Source organism: Typopeltis vanoorti, chromosome 10 (genome assembly GCF_054136105.1).
Source record: "Typopeltis vanoorti isolate ZY-2024b chromosome 10, IOZ_Tvanoo_1.0, whole genome shotgun sequence".
Classification (NCBI taxonomy): domain Eukaryota; kingdom Metazoa; phylum Arthropoda; class Arachnida; order Uropygi; family Thelyphonidae; genus Typopeltis; species Typopeltis vanoorti.
In genome coordinates this window covers 84158181-84180579 of record NC_143558.1, presented here as the reverse complement: position 1 = coordinate 84180579, position 22399 = coordinate 84158181, and the positions used below count along the sequence as shown (strand labels likewise).

Here is a 22399-nt window from a genome sequence, read left to right as displayed (position 1 = left end):
TATTATTAATGCATTTACTATATTTATTATTAAATAATTAATAAAATCCTATTAATAGGTGTAGAAATGAGATCGCTTATCTACTAGCAAATCATTGCAGAAGTTTTATTTTTCATGAAACATAGCTGTAAAAATTGAAAGCTACTAGGAAAGCTCGCGTTAGAGATGGCATTCCTATTCCACACCCATTTAATAAGTCATGTGAAAAAGGAATCGTATTTAAGTAAATGCGAGTATCTATTTCTCATATGTTAGACATTCGCAAGATAGAAACAGAGAGAGAGAGAGAGAGAGAGAGAGAGAGAGAGAGAGAGAGAGAGGGTGCTTTCTATTTAGTTTGCTTTTTTGTTAAAATAAAAAAAATTCCTAAAATGCACCAGCGAAGAATGTAGTTTTAAGTAAATGTTTCCCTGTACATGTACTGTGAAGTATTCGATTCACCCATAAACCTTAACAGCCGAAAATTTAAATTAATATAATTTAATAATAAAAATTCAGTACACATAAAATACTAATATTCCAGAAAACTCCCTCTCGACTTCGAAACATTAATATGTTTCTAAATTCAATCACTTTTCCCGCAAAAAAATTCCAATCCGCTTTTCTTTTACCATACGAAATGATAAATTCGTAAATTCATCATTTCTTACATCCCTTTTTATTACATCATTTCTTACTATCCATCTCTGAATCGAACTAATTCAAATTTCATAAATTTGAATTAGTTCGATTCAGAGATGGATAGTGTCGCCACCTGTTATATCTAACTGATATAACAGGTGGCGACACATTCAAGGACATATAACATTATGAATAATGCTAATCTCTAGGAAATTTTTTCTTGAATAGCGTCGACAATTTTAAGGGAGCATTTAGAAACAGACATGAAAATTAGATGCGATAAGAATATCCTCTAAGAGAGTACTTGCGCAATCCGGGATTCGCACAGATTAAAAATGATTCAGCAGTAAATCTCTGGAGAAAGAGAAAGACAAACATTGTTTTCTGGAATGAGTTGTGTATGCGCTATATAATATATGCCGAAATACATTTTCCACTACCCCAGGCAAAGTATGCCTACGGGAGTGGAAAAATACCTGACCGGTCCAAAATGCCTGACTATGTCAATGCAGGACAGTCAAGTTTTTTCCAAATCATTTCTCTAAAGCCATGTTTCCGCATATGCACCTGTAATATGGCGCATTGTTCTGTAAAAAGGGACAGGTATGTTCAATAAGAGCTATAATACATGACGCATTGTATTATCCAGAAGTAGACAGCAATTCGACCACATTAATCCTTTCACTAACTGAAACCAAAGATTGATAATTAAGAGAAACATAAACCATCACATATTCGAAATCCAACTTCACTGTTGGGATGATGCAGTCTGGAAAATAATGAGTTACCTTAGCATCTTACCAGCATTCATCAATTCAAATGGGGGAAAGGATAGAACGTGTCTCTCTCCACATCTCCGACTTTTAGCACTCTGTGGACCACTCAGACGAGTGCAGTCTGAGCCGTGAATGGCACTGTTGGTTCAGGGTCTGAAAATCACGTCTTACCGTAGTAACCCAGACTGTGCAGCTCCTTATGCAGCATACTACTAACTGAAAGACGTATAGATTCTTTGAACTCATGGCTCATTATTTCAAACTAGACTTATCAGTCTTCTGTACTACCCTTCAAAATAGAAGTGGAGGACATTTTGGTGTCCAGTTGCTAGCCTTCTAAATTTTCAGATGTGTTTTCTTCGCGAGAGGCACTCTCTCTCATTTTCAATGACACACACACACACACACACACACACACACACACACACACACACACACACACACACACACACACACACACACACACACACACACACACACACACAGTATATATATATATATATATATTTTTTTTTTTCATATGAATGTAAATTTATATTTTCTTTAGTGCAAATTCTGTATGCATTTTAATTAAACTGTAAAGAGATTAGTAATGCAGAATTATGCTATGTGATCTGATGGTTCAGATAATAATTGACTAATAACATGGGGAAAAAAATCGCAGAAATTGATTTTCCTCTTGCGAGTATTGTAAAGTGTACCAAAGCAATGAACATCGCTTAAAGGACTTTTTGAGATTTCTACCTCTGTCATAATGTCATTGACCCCATCAACCTGTCACTCACAGAAATATTTAAAGATATCTTCGTATTTTCTTCCTTGCGATACGGTTTGCTTTTCTCCTACTAAATTGCTGGTTTGTGATCGATTCTGTTTGGAGCTGAAAGCTATTTTTAGTCATAATACTTGCTGAACATCTTAAAACCGAATGACAAATAAAACAAACTAGTTTTCTTGTATGATATAAGTATAACTCGTTAGTTGAAAAATCTGTAATAATTCTGAAAAACGTTTATAAAGAAAAAAAGTTCGTGTAACAGAAAGTATTTATTACATCTGGGCGTAGTGACACAAAACAGTATTATCTAAACACAGTGCATATTAATTCCTCACTTGTAAGGACCCTACTTGAAACTGTATTTTTGTTAAATGTAAACATATAACATCCCAAATATGGTTCAGTGCTGGACCGATTAGCGAGTAAGGAAGTACTTGTATACGAATATGGAAAGTGTGTCGAATTAACATCAGCATGGTTTTTTTTTTACATCCACACTACTTTTCTCTCTCTTGTCCCGCGTGGTCAAATAAAAACCACAAGAGGAAACTGAAGTTTGATAAACCAACAATGCGCAAATGTGATAACACGAGTCGTTAATAACTTGCAATTACAACACAGCGAAACTATTGTGGTAGTTAGGAAGACGTCTTTCCTTGGATTGGGTATACATAAGAGGCATACGGTTAGGAAAAGAGGTGTGCCAGAATATGTTTGGTCTGTTCAGAAAAACGCTCATATCATTGGTGCCAGGAAACAATGGCATAATAATAAACCATTTAGCTAATTATGAGGACTGGCATTAACAGAAATGAATATTAATGTCTTCAGTTCGTGCATTATCTTATCCCAGTATGTGGGAAGGAAACAACCTAACAAACAAAAGTTCTAATACGCATCAGCGCCATTCGCTAGTTAGTTAGCAATATTTCATACACGCATTACTCTTGTCATAATTAAAATCATGTCATAATTACTCTTGTCATAATTAATTTACGCATTACTCTTGTCATAATTAATTTACGCATTACTCTTGTCATAATTAATTTACATCACGAATCAATAAATTACATCGGGAAAGATACGCAAATTAATACCATCCACTCAAATTTAAAACATCATTTCATAAAACTAATTTAAATTGCACTGTTTCCTGATGCTATTAAATTTATTATAATAAAATTTATGTGAAACAAAAACAACATCTATATTCCGAGATGAGAAATATTAAATGGAAGCTGATATCGAAGAAAATGGAGAAAATGGGGCTCTGAATTTAGTCCGCTGGTGGAGTCGTTATATCCCTCCCCCCGCACGCACACACAACCAGCTGGCTAGCTAACTGCCTGATATTACGGGGAAAATTAAGTTACGTACATTATGTTTGTTTAATTGCTGTGTTCTTCAGATGGTTTTTTGTTCTATAGGAGGAAAAATTCTGCATCTGTGACCTCTAACTCAAGTTCACTTGAGAAGTCCTTCGGTTCTTCGCAGTGTAGAGTGGATTCACTTTCCAATCAAAGGAAACTCTCGATGTATCACGTAAGCACTACTCTGGTGATTATGTTTGATTATTGCGTGTGTGGTTCTTGGACCAATCTACCCTTACAAAACCCCACGTTTCCGAAAGAGAAAAAACTAGCCGTCTCTGTATGAGACCACTAATTCATCTTCAGTTGATTACTTACTAGAAACTGTTGCTACCGTTCCAGAAGTGATTTCTAAATCCTCCAACTAAACAGAAGGTCGTTCTCTTTCAACTGAGCTAAAGCGATGTAGAAAAGTTAAGCTGTTTATGTGTTAGAATCGTGGCAAAAGCAGCGAAGCTAAGGCTATTTAGGCCATTGTATTGAAGTCTGTTAATCGCGTGTGTTTTTTGGAGGGTTTGCTACTTATGAGGAATGAAAAAATCGGTGTTTCTTGGGGGGAAAGATCCTGAACTTCCTTATGGGATCGGTTAGCTCATCTTAATCGTTCAGGGGACTTATAAAGGTACTTTTTGTCCTAGACGTATTTCGAACTAAGTCTTTCCAACCAAAGAGAATCATCGATACCCACTGGATTATGGTTCATAGAATATTAACAGGTTCTTGAACTTGTTAATATTCTATGAATATTATATAATATTCTATGAATATGAACTTGAAATATAGAATATTTCAAGTTCATAGAATATGAACTTGAAAATAACAGTATTATTTTCAAGTTCATTGCGTTACAGGAAAGATTTTGTAAAACGATTTTATAAAACACAGGAATTATTTAGGCGCCTAAAATCTGAGATATAGCAAATGGATATCCCTTTAGTGAAGCAGAGTATATTCGAAGCACGGACAATTCCATGGGCGACCATGTTATCAATGAAGGCTCCCAAGTTCTACTTTAAAATATTTTATTTTATTGATGTCCGGTTTTTCCTCTTCCATTCTGCTCATGAATAATAGAAAAATTGTAGAACTGGCACTGTGGGATGGTTGCTAATGTTCCAATAAACTGAACTGTTAAAGCTAAAAATCGTCTGGTAATTATTTTGGTTTATGTTAAATTGAAGTTATTACTTTAGCACGGTTACTGTCACACAATTTTATTATAATGAATGCTGATCACCGTGTAACTATTATTAAGCGTATGCTAAATAGGCCATTTGTTATCAGTAATTAGAAACAATTCATAATCAGGTTTTGCACTGGTAAGCTTTAAACATTCTTAACTGATTATCCTATTAGTCAATTTATGAACTTAATTTAGCTAGACAGAAATCCACAGTAGAGTAGAAAGAGCAAAGCCAGTTATTATTATACGAACAAATATGAAGAAAAATGTATAACTACTTGAATGAAAGGTTCATATAAATTATATTCAAAATATTAAGAAGAAGAAGCCATAGAAAAAGAAGAAAAATTACTTTTATGGAGAATTAAGACTGTCATATATAAAACTAGCAAAACAGACGCTATCAAATTTCCATTGATGCAAGAATAAGACTATGGAGGAAACAGCATGCATCAATCTATGGTCATTGTGGTATAATCAAAATATTCCCCTTGTGAAGATAGTGCACTGGTCTATGCAAAGAAACATTATTTTTTATCAGTAACTGGTAAACTTGATTGCAGGTTAGTTAAATCATGCCTACTGACTCTTTGTCATGTGATAATTACGTCTGGTGATATAGCAGTCATTGGACCCAAACTAACCTCAATTCTAGTCATTTAGTAGTTGTGCATAAGTGAAACAATATATGGGACTACTAAAAAAATAAAACGTTTACACTATAGTAATATTACGAGGTGATTCTTACTTAAACCAGCATGATAACTTTTTACTTTATGAGGAGGCTTTGTTTAAAACCTAGTTTGTGACAATAATCTTACGACATTGCCTTGGCCTGCACATCTCCGACCTCGATTTCAATGAATGTGCGGGAAGAAGGATGAGCTAATACTGGATCAAGGCACAGTCAACACGACCTACTTCAACTATGGAACTACTACTTTGAAGAATAAGTAGGACAAAATACCAGCTGAATGCTATTGTAAATTGGCCAAGAATCTTTCCCATAGGGTTGGTTTTCATTACGGCTGAGCCAATTTTATAAATGTTCTGAATAGCATGGATTCTATTGATAGCTACTCTACTCGAATACTTTTGACCGTATATTAAGTATATATTTCTTTTATGGCACTATTTATAACTCCAAATGGGTGGGTGGGTGTAACCAATTCATGGTAATATCGACATTTGAAACCAGAAACTTTAGTTACTGAAAAAAAAAAAAAAAAAAGATGTGTGTGTGTGTGTGTGTGTGTATAGGAACCATTGGGAACCATTTCCTATTTTCAACCCTTTTTCTTAAGCTCAGTTCATTACTAAGTTATTTGAAATTTAGATAATGTTAAGAACTTCCTTTCTTGCACGAAATCATCTCGCTGTCTTCCAAAATATAGTTTTTTTTTTTTTTTCTATTTGCACCAATTCAGGACTCCACCCATGCTGGCAGCTTTACTCTGTAAGACATAATAGTCTCGCCTTTTTCCTCAGTTACGTGATTACGATACCCACATGAAAGATTACCTGTCAAACGTCGCATAGTTAAATAAAGCAGAAGAAAGCGAGGCCATCGTTAGCGGCGTAATGGCGGCTACTAGATTAGAGAAAATGTGACAGTGTTGCTGTATGCAAAAACGTCGACCTTTGCCTGATCCAGAGTCAGCAAATGTCAATATTTGTGTCCTCGCATGAAATTATTTTTCCAGACTACCAAGCTTTGAACGATTATGCGATGCAGACCAGTGGGGCTTATACAACCATTAATCTGTTTAAAAACGTTCACACGCCACTGATGGACCACATTAAAATGAACAGCGTGCTGCTAATTACTTTTAATGCTATCGTGACGAATGGAGGACAATTCAGTTGACGTTAAACAAAGTGCAGAATAAAAACGGAAAGACTATTATGCATAACTAAATAAGAATCAGATAACCAGTTGATTGGAAAGAGCCGGTTCTTAATTATAGAACAGTGCTGTGTGTGTGTGTGTGTGTGTGTGTGTGTGTGTGTGTGTGTGTGTGTGTGTGTGTGTGTGTGTGGAAAAAATACTTTTTATTTCTTCGAAGATAATAATGAATCGGTTTCAGGGTTGCCCCTAAAATTGGTATATAATTGTTATGCCATATTTTGGTCTCTCTCCTCCGGATGAAATTCAGATCCAAAATCAGAAATTTATGAAAATATGAATATGGAAGGTCCAAGGAAAAAACGACACATATTTGTGAAAAAATTAAATAAATAAAAAACATTAAATCTGCGAATAGTTTCATGCAGGGTACCGAAAACAGTTCTTTTCAAGATCTTCCAAATTCGAATTCCAGAATGAATTAATTATACTTCTGGTTGATTACAAAACAGAGCAGAAAAGTTATTTCGCAAATTTATAAATCCTGGAAAAAGTACGTCACTGGTTCAAATTTACGAGTAAATTTATTTCTTTGTAGAAACCTTTCTTTGTTCTATTTAGATAGCAAGCTGGCTATATTTTCTATGCTAATTCTAAACTGAGTGTTCTGCTTATCCAAAAAAAAAAATCTCGTTATACTTTCAACAACAAGCGGTTGATAAAGATCGGAAAGGTCCGTGTGTAGAATTCTGTATTACAAAAAACTCACAAATAAATATTGCAAGCCATGTATTTTACTGAACATTATATTCAATCTGAATAACTTATTTCAAATATCCAATAAAGGCCTGTAAAATTCCCAAAGGAACTCAATGCGTATTTTGAAGTTTCTATAAATTTCGTAGGCTAGAATTTGTGGGAACTGAGATAGCGGAGGATCCAGGAAGGAGACAAAGACGTTAAAAAGAATATGAAATTTATGAAAATATGAAAATTCCTGGAAAATAATTTAATTGCGGAAAGCGAAGCAACAAGTACAATTGTAGTTATCGGACCTAATCTAACAATACTAAAATCCAAAATGCTCAACGTTTCTTAAGTGAGATTCTCCGATAAAGGAAAAAAAGAGAAGTATAATTATTGAAAATCTATTAGAAAGAATATGGAAAAAAAGTGATTAACTATTGACGAAATGTGAAGCTGCTGAAAAAATGGAGGAAAGAATACTACCAAACTAAAGATAATGTATTGTTGACAAACTATTAAACAAACTATGCAGTACTGAGTATATTTCAATATTGGATAGAAAATTTTTTTTTCTGAAACTTGAAATGTAGAAATATTTTCATAGTGGCTACACCCGTATAATTGAAAAGCTTCGGCCAAAAGGTCGAATGTCAGATGCATTGCCCTCATTGTACTAAAATGGAAAATAATGTCGAATGCCTAGAACAACAGAAACGGTTTCCTACAAAGTGATCAGGCAAGCAAGCGTCAAGTTAAGAATAAGTGAATTCAAAATGATTATAGTTTCCAGAGCATACACTGTCTGTTTACTTTAATACAAACAGAGAAAACATTTCTAAGAAAACAATAAAGATTTATATGTAAGAGTTTTTTTTTTCCTTCGTCTTATCACATACTGAAACATTTACCAAACTGGTTGGTCGAGTTATTAGCGTATCTGCTCTCTAAACAAGAGGCTGGGAGTTCGAATCCCGCTGTAGGCATGGGTGAAATTTTTAGCAACAGTTATTGCTAAAAATCAGCAATAAAAAGATCAAAAATAGGAAAAGGTTGAAAAAAAAAACAGAAAAAAATCTAATTGATTCTTAAAAGTGAAACGACAGAAGAAAACGACACATGAACAGACAGTAAAATAAGAAAGGATGGGATGGTCAAGAGCCTGCTGAACAAAATTAGGAAAACAACTTAGAAATCGTAGTAAACACCAAAGCATCAACATATAGATAGAGCAGTGGTCGAATGTATGATTTCATAATTCACTTATAAACAAATCACATGATTAAATGCTGGAGACTATGGATATGCGATTTCGGAGAAAATTAGCAGGAAATTATGGCTTCAGCAATAGAACTATATTAAAAATGAAGATATTAAGAAAGTTTGTTCTGTATTATTAGTATTTAAAAATGCGTAAAACTGCTAATTATGGTACTGATCATCATTTAAACAGAACAGGAACGGCAATTTAGCACACGACAGATAATTATTTGAAGCAAAAATGGGATTAAAGAAACTATGTCAAAAGTGAAATCGTATACGGGTATATTAGTTTTCAAGTCATGTTTTACTTTACGTAAGATAGAAATATTACGATCTCCCAGATTGCTGGCATCATATTATTCTGAGTTTCTGCTCCATCTCTAATAACAACCGACAGTTCGAGAGGGCTGTAAGAACAAATAAAATTTTCAAATAAAAAAGCAGCAGTAATAACCAGTAGAGAAAAACTTGCGTCTTTCAGACCGAAAATCTCATGTCATAGGTCAGCATTTTCATTGTTTATCTTTTGCTCGCTTTCAAAAAGTTCAAAGAAAAACTTTCATATTTTCAAAGACAATCATACTATGTGACTATTTGGTTTAATATAATAATGAATATTTATTTTCCTTCCTTTTAAACAATGTTCCGAGTTGAAAGCCTTGAGGTATCAATAAAAGTTCGATACTCAGGATAATACCTTAAAAAGTACATTTTAATTTAATTATACATGCTTTGATAACCTAGACAGCATTACTAATTTTGCTACTAAAGATTGTGGATTCGAATCTCTTTACGGCAATGTGCTTGTTTGTCTTCTAGTGAAAAGTGACTTTCATCGCACGGTTTGACGTTACTTACTTCTTGTGTATTGGAAGCTCTGAAGTGACATGGAAAGTAAGTTTGAATTCTAGACAGTATTGGTTCATGGGATTATTTAAAAAACATCAATATCAACGCATCTTTGGGGGAAAATTCTGAAGATTCTGGCAGATAAAGTGGAGTGGGAACTCGTTCGTGCTCTGTTTCAATGGTACCTCTTAGATGAAGTTTCATAAAGTACATTTTTCGCCGTAAGAAAAATTAACGCTAGTCAATAAACACCAAGCTTGGTTAAAGTAAAACAATACTATTTTACAAGTTAATGACTGGGCGCCTCAGAATCAACTGTTGCTCAATTTCGTTTTGATAACGTTTTACAATACTTTATCTGAAACCAATCATCAATTTCAAAATAACACTTATATTCAGAAACATTTTTAGCTGTTTTCCTTCGAAATGTATGTTATCAGGCTATCATCTTTTACTCATGTGAGTGTTCTCGTTAGTGACCCGACCAGTGAGCGCTATTCATTACTTTGCTCAAAAGCAAAGAATAATGGCGTAATAGCCTAATGACCTCATTCTGAATTCCCCTATTTAAGTCAGTATATATTCTTATGGTGTGTGTGTCAATCAATAATAAAGCCAGAAGCAAACAGAACTAAAATGAAAATACTGAAAGATGCCAAAATTATCTAGTTTCTTTTCTCTCTCTCTCTCTCTCTCTGGTGTGTGTGTGTGTGTGTGTGTGTGTGTGTGTGTGTGTGTGTGTGTGTGTGTGTGTGTGTGTGTGTGTGTGTGTGTGTGTGTGTGTGTGTGTGTGTGTGTGTGTGTGTGTGCGTGCGCGCGCTCTTTTGGAAGGTTTGCTTATTAGTGGGATGAAAAACTCGAATTTCCGGGAGGAAACTCTGCTACCTCCATATGGTGTGGCAGAGTTTCAAACGCAGGTCATTTTGACCAAAGGGAAATGTTGATACCGACTAAGCTATGTAGGTTCTAGAAAAATAATGATGTAAACCGACTGAGCCATGCAGGTATCGCAGATCTATCAAATTTGTTATGCAACAAATCAACATTTTTCTTACTTAAACATCGGAAATGTTTTCTTTTCTTTTGCATTAATTTTCCAATGCACTTTATTATTTATATTTATTCTATGCATAGTTAATTAACCATTCAAGCTAAATAATTTGTTACATGATGAAAACGGACGAAAGAACATACGCAATCATTCATAAAATTAAAAAAAAAAAAATCTAAAACGCGTTACGTTAACCTTTGTCACTCATGCGGAACTTCTCTCTGTGGAAAACAGAACTGAGTTTTTGTAACTATATTTTATTACTAAAATATGGTGGAGGTATAACAGCATACAATTAATTTAATTCTGTGATTGACACAAATTGCAGCATTATAAAGAATATGAAGATACAAAAATGTAACTTGTGGCCTGTATAAGTTTCAAACATATGATAACATGATGATAAACAGGCTAACATGTAAGACTATCTTTAGGGGATAATAAGTTAATTTAAATGAGAAGTTTTGTAGGACAACGCCCATGGATTCACTCAATGCACTAATTTTTTTCTTTCTTTCCTTTTTTTTTTCTTTTTTGAGTTTCTAAGCATATAATTTTCTCTTAAAGAGTAAATTACATAGTTAGGAAAATTATAGCATCAACCAGAAAAGCACGCTTCATCGAATTAAAATGACATAGATTGATGGCGAAATATAAAAATTAAAATATCAAAATTACATATTAAATGTTACTCAAAAGAGTGATAAATGAAACTGCATAATTTATGTTATGCTTTCCGTATTTCAAATAGTCTTCTGTACAAAAGATTCCATTCTTAAAATGTTTGTTGTTCTTTCTAATTTTAATTAGTTAATAACAAGAAAAAACTTTGCAGATATAATCTCCAAAAGATAGCTGAACTTGCTCTTAATTCTTTCCCGCATGACACCGTATTGTGTTATCATTAGCCAATTACACTTTCTTTATAGGGAATACGTTATTAAGGTTTATTAAATTTATTGCAAGTTTTGTAAGATGCCTGATACATTCACTGAATAATATTTGACACGCTTAAATTGGCAAAACTATTGGAAATACGAAAATTAGTAAGCTTACAGGTTCTGTTGAATAACACAGAACGCTTTGTCTATTCTCTTTAATATGGAACACAAGGTCGGTTTAATATTTGAATAGTTCAAATGTGGAAAACGCTTTTTAAACCACTAATAGACTGTTTTCTCTCCAATCACAAGATTTCCCATCCTAAGCTAACTATAATTTATTAATTGAAGACAATACTAATTTTAAGTTCCTTTTAAAAATTTTAATGTTTCTCTTTAACCGAGGCTGAGGAATCAGTTTCAGTCAGTCCCACGACTTTCCTCCCAGAAACCTCGGATTTTCCGCAGGTTACCGTTCCTGAGAGTGCGACTGACAGACACTAGACAACTATGTGACAGTCAAGCTAATTACAGTTATCAGCATTAGCAGAAATTGGCTAAAACTACTGCTAATGCTGATAACTGTAATTAGCTTGACTATCACATTATTTTTTCATTATTGCTTTCTAAAATTCACAGTGCTAATTTTCATTTCTGTTCCAGTAGCCGAATTTTCTCTGTCGGCCCTGATTCCCAAATCGCGGGATCCTTGCAAAATTAGGCGTCATGCAAGTTAGGGAGTTCCCCCGATTTTGCAAGGATCCCGCAATTTGGGAATCAGGGCCGACAGAGAAAATTCGGCTACTGGAGCAGAAATGAAAATTAGCACTGTGAATTTTAGAAAGCAATAATGAAAAAGAAGTGGAGTTTAGCCAGTAATTACATAAATATTAGCCGACAGAGCCAGTGTTAGTGAGATTAAAAAAAAAACTTAAATAAGTGAGTTTCTAAATCATAAGGCGATTTTTTTATGAATTAGAGAACACTGAAAGGAATTACCTATAGTATTCAACGTAAGGAAAAGCTTATTGAATAGAAGCAAATTTCAACCCGAATGATGCTGACAAATTCGGGGAAAGAAATGAAGACAGCGGAAATGATTGATCTGTATGGTCCCACATTAGATTCGGATAGGGAAGAAGTAGAGATATTTAATGGATCATTAGAGAAGATGGCTGATATACAGAAAAAAAATAACTGGTTCTTGTTGCATACCTGAACAGTAGACAACGAAATTAATCCCAGTTAGAGATATTTGAGGTGGGGGGGGGGATCTGCAGAAGAGAGCAGGGTTAATAATAATAATAATAATGGCAAAGTGATTGATCAGGATTAGTCATTACTTACAACATTCCAACATAAAAACTACATGAATTCAAGGTTTGAAAACGCATATGGGACAAGAAATCTTCTTAGTTACCTTACTGTTGATAATGGTCTCCAAGATTGATCAAAGATAGAACCGTATACCAAGAATTTGAATAAGTGATAATTACCAAGTGAAGTCCTGATAGGATAAAAATGAGTATCCTACTAAACAAAAAAGTCTGTTTCTTGTTTTTAAAAACCTTTTATTTCCCGTCCATTATTTTTACTTCTAGAGATTTTCAAATAGTTTTTCGACATAGTTTCTTTTCAAAAGATCACACATTTTTATTTTCAATAGGATTTGCTGCATTTCTTATTAAAAAGCCACTTTTCTAGTCCGTACGTTTGGGAACATATATAGTTTTTAGTAACAAGGATACAAATTGCTTGCTAATTTCGATGTGTTCTTTCTCTCTCTCTCTCTCTCTCTCTCTCTCTGTGTTTGTGAGTGTGCGTGCGTGCGTGCGTGCGTGCGTGTGAATCTTTCTTCTTGTTTCAGGACTCAAAAACTTTTCATTATCTTCCTGTATTAAAATATCTTGTCACTGGGGATAAAATGAAAGAATGTTAATGTTAATGTTTTGCATCTAATGCTGTATTATTTTTTTAAAAAAACTGGATCAAGAGTAGTTAATGGTTCTAAAATTTCTGATATAATGAAATATTTTTAATTATATTCATTAATTCATCAATTCGCACGCGTTAAAAATTGATTTACATTAAAAATCCTACAGCATGACGTATTAAGGAAATGAAAATTTTCCATTACTTTGTTCTCAGACCACTGGTTGCACAGAACAGGAATAATGAAAGATGTCGTTATCAGAATATCAAATTATTCAAAAATAGTGAATAACTAAAATGAATCAGAAAAAAATCGTGAACATATCCTAAAAATGATGCTACATAATGCTTGTGAATAATCACATGAATAGTCTACATTAAGGATAATATATTAATCTCGCAATATTAAGGTTTGAAAATTTTCATATGTTGATAATACAGGAAGATTACCAAATACTTTTGAATCCTGCGAAATAAAAAAAGGAGGGAAAAGGGAAGAAACGGAGTAAATAAAAAAAACACAGAAGCAAAGCGAGCATTAAAAATATCCAGTTATGCAAGTTCACTCCATTTTGAAACTCAACGAATCAACTTCACCTCATTCTTCATCTCATCTACTTCTGTCCTTTGGAATAGTCTGCCCCCACTCTGCCTTCCCCAAAGATTACAACCCTCAATGTTCAAGCAAAATGTGAACAGATTCCTCCTTTCTTCTATTCCTCATGCCCACACATGGCCACTAATATGGGTTTTCGTGTGTTGATTAGGTATAAAAAAACGTTAAATTTTATCGATGTATTATCCATGTTCAACATATTAAAACATCGAAGTTACATCTATATAAAATCGCAATTAATTGCCATCCTCGTTATCATTGCGAACTATATTTGAATTGAATTAAATTTAAATTTAAACTTAAGTTTAATTAATTTAAATTAATTTTAAGTTTAATTTAATTCTTTATTCAAGTGTAAGTAAAGAAAGTTTGCGAGCGAAGTATCTTCACGACTTGTATATGGAGACTGTTGGTTTGCATTATGCGATACTAAGTCAATTGGTGTGACCTCAACAGTCCCTATATACAAGTCATGAAGATACTTCGCTCGCAAACTTTCTTTACCTACACTTGAATAAAGAATTAAATTAAACTTAAAATTAATTTAAATTAATTAAACTTAAGTTTAAATTCAAAATTAATTCAATTCCCATAATACATAGCATATACACTTCCTTTTCGGCGTGTATATGCTATGTATTATGGGAACGGTGAATATCCAGGCAGGTTTCGACTTTATTGAGGTCTCATCAGTGGGAGCTAGATCCGGGAAATCACCAAGACTGAATTAATGTTCAAAAAAGTCATATATTTCCCATATACAAGTAGCAAAACGGTGTATCAACTTATTATTAAGATACTCTGGATCAGAGATTGACAATAAACTATATTCTTGTTTAATCTTTCATTCAAGTGTAAGCAAACATATTGTGTTATGTTTGTTTAAACTTGGGTTATCATGTTTTGAATTACTGAATTGTAATTTGTCTCAAGTTGTATTGCGCTGTACTGCATTTAATGCCGGTTTCTTCATCAACATTAAATGCTTGCGCAACTGCTTTGGTCTGCTATTTCTATTATGCCTACTGGCATCGTTTTCAGGTCAATTTTTCTTGCTTGAAAAAAATTCCTGGATAAATGGCAAGGGAAAAAAAACGGATCCTTCTAAACAAATAACGCAAAGGCAGTGCATCCTGAGCAGTCTTCTTTTAATCGCCAGTAATACTGCATGGTATTAAAAAGTTCAAAATCAGAAATCCATGCGTGTAAGTAAATCAAAACCAGAGAGAGATTTCAAGCTCTTCAAGGTGCAATACATTCGATCAAGCATTCAACGTGCTATTTGTAATTATATTTTGCTTTCTTTCTTTCTTTCCTTTCTTTCTGAAATGAGCACGCTAATATTAACTCTCATTATTGACGAGATATGTTTTTTCCAGCCATTTCTGATCAGCGAAAGAGACCGAGGAGGTAAGACAGCGCTGCACTACTGTATGGAAAACAGAAATATCTCTTGTGCAGAGTTAATCCTTGCCGCTGATCATAACTTAATTGATGCCCAGGACGCAGAAGGATATTCAGTACTTCATCTTTCCGTAATTAGTGGAAACAAACCTATGACCCGCTTCCTTATTAGCGAAGGAGCAGACGTGAACTGCCTGGACAACGAGAAGCACTCTTGTATCCACTGGGCTACAGGTAATTTCGTTGAGAAGGAAAATTAGAAATATCACTGGGAACTGTATTATATCTATTTCTAGCATACAATTACAAGAGATTTCAAAAAGAAATCTACCATAGCAAGATATTATTTTTGCTGTAATTGTATACTATTTTTGTGATTATTTTCTTTCAGTTTTAATGTGGTTGTTGTTGTACGTTTAGGATGTTTCGTATATTAATAATTTTATCTAAAATTAAGTTTAAACATTTATAATTATTATATAATTAATTATACTTTAACCAATTATCATTATTTTAGAGGTATGTCTAAGATTTCATTTATTAAGCTTTAAATGACTTTCGTATAATTTAATGCAATATACTTTTACCACAAATCCAGGTAGTAATTAGGTAGTAATTCTTCTATACAGAAGAATTACTACCATTAACAAAATAATATATTTCTTAAACAAATACTGGAATAATTAAGGTGACTTAGCTCTTAAATGTAGAAACACAAATGCAAATTTTTTGTGTCCCACGGAGCAAGTTATCCTTTCCTGAGCAACATATTAAGCGCGATGCACTGTTCATGAATGTCCTTATATCAGAATGATACTATTCAACGATGCATCAGAGCAGAAAATGCGGTGTTATCACTGGCTTGCTGAAAGCAAGTTTTCACTTACTGTACAAAGGAATTTTTTCCTGAGGTGGACGGAACACACCAGAGGAATAAAGAATAACACAGAAATCCATTCGTCTTGGTTCACTCGCGAAATGCGCATTTCACAGTCTATAGTAAACAGTGTTGTGCATAAAAGAGGTTTAAGACTTACAAAATTCAGTTAGAGCAGACATTACAAGTCAATGACGACCTAAGTGGAACATCCTTCATTATCGCGGAGACGATGATAACATATTTCTCAACCATGTTCTTTTCTCATTAGAGAAGTAACTATAGTTGGGAACGTTCTTAAGTTTCTAGTAACATCAAGTCCTGACAGACACAATTTGTCCAAACTAGTGAACTGAAAATTCCACATATTGCGGTGGAACAAGAACGTGATGACATTTCCAAAGCCGATGAGTGCCGTGTTCTGACATGGAAGTACGCGAATGGACCATTGTTCTTCATCGAAGGGGAAAGTATTTTTTTTTAATGTAACTCCCACTTATGGAAGATTATAGACCGATCGTGCATTGGTACGGTAGGTGAGCCAAGGGTTAAATAATTCAGAAACCTTGGAACTTTTCAAGCTACTTCAAGCCACCAGTAAACAGGATGGTGGTAGTCTCGCGCATGGCGATGAAATTCATCTTCCACCTTAAGATAAACATCAATGGCCGTAGTAAGATTCAATCTCATGCCTTACTGATTTCTAGAGCGGAAGTGCTATCCACTCGGCCAACCAAATATGCGACAAAATTTTGCACTCCTTCGGATATTATGTAGTTACTCATTTCGGCTCGATGACGAAGTCCCTCCACGTGATGGTAACTTGAAAGCTTGACGGAATAAATTTAGAAGTTCGTTTGTTTTACTAAATAATAAAACACATGGATGTAAAAAGAGATGGATTTAGTTGGAATGACTCCTTTAGATTTCTTTACGTGACCAAGTGGAAGCAAAGGAAGCGGATGAGCCGAATCGGTGAATAATGGTCGCTTGAATCCATCCTACTAAGTATGTTAGGGAGCACTTGACGAGAGACTGAGTATCGTCTTAATATTTGTCAAGCTACTTAAAGGTGTAGATGTGGAGGTATAAAAGTTGATAAAATTTGATCTTCCTGCACCTGTGAATAAAAACCGCGATTCTGTTTCTGTTAGGTTACGATATATCACTTTGTAATTGGTAACAGCTCTTCTAAACAAGGTTGTATATACTTCCTGAAAATTAAAATCTGTACATATATCCGACGTTCATTAACATCTCAGTTCTCAGCACAGTTTAAATACCACAGTCTACTATAAATTCAAAAACTTTTAAATTATCATTAAACATCGGTAATGTGCTATCCTGCTGAGTTGTGCAGCACCATTTAGATATTGAATTCAACAAATACAACTGAAGTTTTAAGGCAGTAAAAATATTCCAAGCAATTTAAAACATAATAAATAAAGAAATAAAAATAAACACATGGATTCTATAATTAAAGTTTTGCGTAAGATAAATTAAATTTGGTTTACTTTTCATAACACTTTCTAGAACTGTTTTGTTTTGTTTCTTAAGCATAACAGTGTATCTTCAGGTGCAAGAATTTTACTTGAAAAAAAAGTGATAAAAATTTCACTGTGGCTTTCTAATTATCGCATGAAAAACCTTAGTACAGCATTTTCATTTTCTTCAACATTGTTTGGTTTCTTTCAGACACTTCATGAAGGGAATCATTAATTCTCATATTACATATTAGTTTTAATTAAAATGGTTCCTTTTTTGCTATTAACAGAATTTTTAAAATAATTAAGAATTATTAAAATTCGGAATTACAGAGACCAGATGGAATGGAGAAGGTCACCTCAAAAGACAGGATGGTAAGCTAGTTATTTACTCAAAACATCATGGGTAGCTGTGATACCGAAGACAGCTCAGGCAAGAAGCCTTCTTGGTTATTACCCCCATTAATGATAGGATACTTTCTATTAGACTTAAGGCTCAGCCTGCCAATGTATCAGTTGTGGCAGTTTACGTACCCAACACGGATAGGCCTAAAGAAGAGAGTGGGGAATTCTATGAAAACTTACAAACTGTTTTGGACTGCCTACCAAGGAGAGACATACTTTACATCTTAGAGGACCTAAATACAAAAGTGGGAAAGAGCATGGGAGTCAGGCCGGAGTGTGGCATGTTTGGTCCCGTGAACTTAACACCCATGGTGAAAGACTGTTGGAATTTGCCCATGCTAACAGATTAGTTATTACCAACACCTACCTCCAGAAACATCCACGACGGACCTATACTTGGACATCTAACATTGACAGATCAAGGCACCAGATTGATTACATCCTGGCTCTCCAGCGGTGGAGGACGAGCATCTCTGATTTGCATACTTGTCCTGGAGCAGATTGTGGTACAGACCATCAACTAGTAAGAACCAAAGTAAGATTAAGACTCTGAAAACTTCCAGGTCAGGCACATCCCACTAGATTGAATGTTAGATTAATTCCTAGTGGATTCACAGAAGAAACATCAACACGGTTGGATGATTTTTTGGAGACCAATGAGGAGAACTCACCAGAAATGCTTTGGGAAGGAGTTAACAAGGTGATAATACAGGATACAGCGAAGAAGTATCTCGGCCCAATAAAAAGACCAAGAGACCCATGGATATCAGATTCAACATGGGAACTAATAAAAAAAGGCGTTGTAAAAAACAAAGAGACACAGGGACTGAAGAATACAAGAGATTACATAGAGAAGTCAGAAGAGCCATCAAGCAGGACAAGGGAAAGTTCTATACTAATAAATGTGAAGAGATACAGTTCCAGATGAGGAAGCACAATTATAAAAGGATGTTTTATTTAATTCGTGACTTAAAGCAGAAGTTTAAGCATAAATTGAATGTCATCAAAGACAGGAATGAAGCATTACTAACAGAAGAGTTGGAAATCAAAAACAGATGGAAAGAATATTGTGAGGAACTATACAGCAGAGCGGATAAAGAAAATGTGGAGCCTTCTCACCAGGAAAATTTTGATTTGGAACCTCCTCCACTTAGGCATGAAGTTGAAAGAGCAGTTAAGCAGCTTAACAGCAATAAGGCCCCAGGTGCAGATGAAAACCCAGCATAGTTAATTAAGGTCACAGGGGATGGAGGGATAATAGTGTTTCAAAGATTGATTACAAGGATATGGGAGACAGGATCATGGCCTAGAGACTGGAAGAAGTCGGTTTTCATACCACTACATAAGAAAGGTGATATGAAGGCGTGCAAGAACTATAGAACTATTAGTTTAATATCTCATGCAAGCAAAATTTTATTGAAGAGCATGATAAATAGGATTGAGGCCAAAGTTGAGGCAGAGATGCCTGAGGAACAAGCAGGTTTTAGAAAAGGTAAGGGCACCAGAGATCACATACTTTGCCTTAGACAGATCATAGAAAAATATAAAGAATTCAGACTCCCTCTGGTAATGTGTTTCTTAGACTACTCTGAAGTTTTTGACTGTGTTGAGCATGTGAAACTGTGGGAAGTAATGAAAAGAATGGGTTTTCCTCAACACACTATCAGGTTGATAGCCAACTTGTATAGGGAGCAAGAAGCCACGGTAAGAACAGGTGTTGACTGACTGGCTTCAAGTTCGAAAAGGAGTTAGGCAAGGATGTTTACCTTCTCCTCGCTTGTTTAGTATATATGCGGAGGACATCATGCGTGAAGCATTGGATAAGCTCAAGACAGGAATTAGGATAGGAGGTAGATTGATCAGTAATCTGAGGTATGCTGATGATACAGTACTCCTTTGTAATGACATGGAAGAATTAGGACTAATTCTTGACAAATTTAACAAGATCAGTAATAACAGAGGACTTCAACTCAATCCTAGCAAGACAAAGATTATGGTTCTCAACGGAAATACAAACAGAGAAGCTCTTTGAGAAACAAGTGTGCCTTAATGGAAAAAGAACTGAGGAAGTCAGCAAGTTTGAGTACCTGGGATCCATTATTAATGTAAAGAATTGCTGTTCAGAAGACGTCAGAAGAAGATTATGAATGGCTGAAACAACATTCAGAGACTTGTCTAAAATCTGGAAGGATGGATTTATCTCCATGGGAACAAGGTTGAGGATTTTGGATGCAGTTGTTTTTTTCCCAACAGCAAGTAATGGATGTGAGACTTGGAACCTAAAGAAGTCGGATAAGAAACGGATATCTGCTTTTGAGATGTTGGGGATATCATATACTGAAGGGCGTACAAATGAATGGGTGTTAGAAAAGATCAGTAGAACTTTAAGGCTCTTTAAGGATATTGACAGAAGAAAGTTAAAAAAAATTTCACAGAAAGGATGGATGGGGAACTTCTCAGAACAGTAATAGAAGGTAAAGTTCCTGGAAAAAGAGGAAGGGGTAGACCATCAATGAGATGGATGGATGGATGGTGTGTGTGGAGTGACTGATCCTCAGAGAGTTGAGGCCGCCAGAAAAGCAAACCAAAGGATTACATGGCGAGGCCTGGTGTGGCACATCACCGAGCATCGGAGTGACCAAACGGCATCTGTAGATGCCCAGGAACATACAGATAGGAAATTCATAGCCGTAAAGGTAACTTTAAAGGTATTCGTTTGAAAAGAATAAATTCCAGCTATGATTCGAAAGCTGGAATCTAAAAACGAAAGAAAAATCAAATGTTGAGTCAATTTCTAACTGCTGAATAATATTTTGTCATCTGCATTACCAAATCATTTGAATGTAGGGCGTCAATACAGTCGTAAACATATAATCGATCTCAACATGCAATCCAAAAACTGCATATAATTCTTTAGTTTCCTTCTTTTTTTTTTGCAATGGCTATCATGAGGCCAATATATGAAAGGGAGTTAATATACGATTTTTCAATCAACGCTCAGTTGGGGCATTCCACGTTGAAGGGATACACTCTTCTTCCTACAGAAAAAACAGTCAAACGAGCAGAGAGCAGCAGCTATTAGCAGACACCATGTACAAATTCCTTATAACCGTAGTTGTCAGAGCAGTGCTTCTAATAATGAAATGCTTCTAATGAATTTTAAGGAAACAGAAATGCATATAAATGTCATTAAGGATGATAAATATAAATAACGCCAGTTTTACTCTTTCCCCACTCCAATTTCATTTGCATACCTCATTATAATTCAAAGTCAAACAAACTGACCTTGGAGATACATTAAAATAGAACTATAAAATGGTCTCGTAAAATTCAGCACATGCAAACGAATAGTTTTCATTTTTTTCCACTTTTCATAGAAAGTTAAAGTGGAGGAGGAGAAGGTAAGGGTGTAACCTGTATGATAAATTTTAACAAGAGTTTGCGTGTTCAGTGTGAGAGGTAATTTATGCAGCATTATCAAAGGGCGCGGGTCGCTCTGCACGTTGCTATTAATGCGCACGAAGTTCCTGTTGCGTGTGCAAGCTCTTTTCTTACTAGTAATGACACCTGGGTTCATTTGCAAGTATTATATCCCTACAGTTTTATTAAATCTGTGAATATATGTAGTTTAGTTGCGATAACGTTTGAGAATCAAAAATGAATACTAGCAAAAACTGGTATCTTATCATTACTTCAACTATCACATCGGAAGCATAGCCGAGACAACAAAATAAGTAAACTGTGTTGGACTTTATGGGTCCAATGTTTTTTTATGTTTTTTTTTGGGGGGGGGGGAGAATGAATGAGTTGGAAAAGAGATGATGCACTTAAAACTAAACTGATATACTTGAATTACTATAACCAGATCCATCGAAGTTCACACGATGGCAAGAGAACTCCAATTCCAATGAGTTCCTGTACACACACACACACACACAGAGAGAGAGAGAGAGAGAGAGAGAGAGAGAGAATAAATAAACAATGGTCAATATGAGCTACTTCCTCACTCCTTCCCAGCTTAATGTGAACGGGAGATGGATTGGGGATAAGGAGAAAATCTTAAAATTGCTACAGTAGATCGTAGTGATGATTTTTATTATCTAGCTAGGACGTACTCATTGAAAAGCAGCCGCAGCATTTTCTCTTGTGCAAAGATCCACAACTATTCATGAAGAAAATGTCCACACTATATGTAATCAGAAAGAAAAGAGAACTCTATTAAATAGAATAAGGGAACGAATATATATACACAGTTTGAGATTGCAAATTTGGCAAATCCAGCATACGATATCCATCCAGATAACATAAAAGCAGTGAAC

The 22399-nt window shown here is 34.8% G+C and overlaps 1 protein-coding gene across 1 annotated transcript in view; it reads left to right on the top strand.

The window, feature by feature from the left end:
- LOC150102555 (uncharacterized) overlaps positions 1–22399 on the top strand; it is a 93358-nt gene that overhangs the window by 15176 nt on the left and 55783 nt on the right. The window contains exon 2 of the mRNA XM_090398703.1: positions 15290–15548. Coding sequence (XP_090254829.1) covers positions 15290–15548 — 259 coding nt within the window. The remainder of the gene's footprint in view (positions 1–15289; positions 15549–22399) is intronic.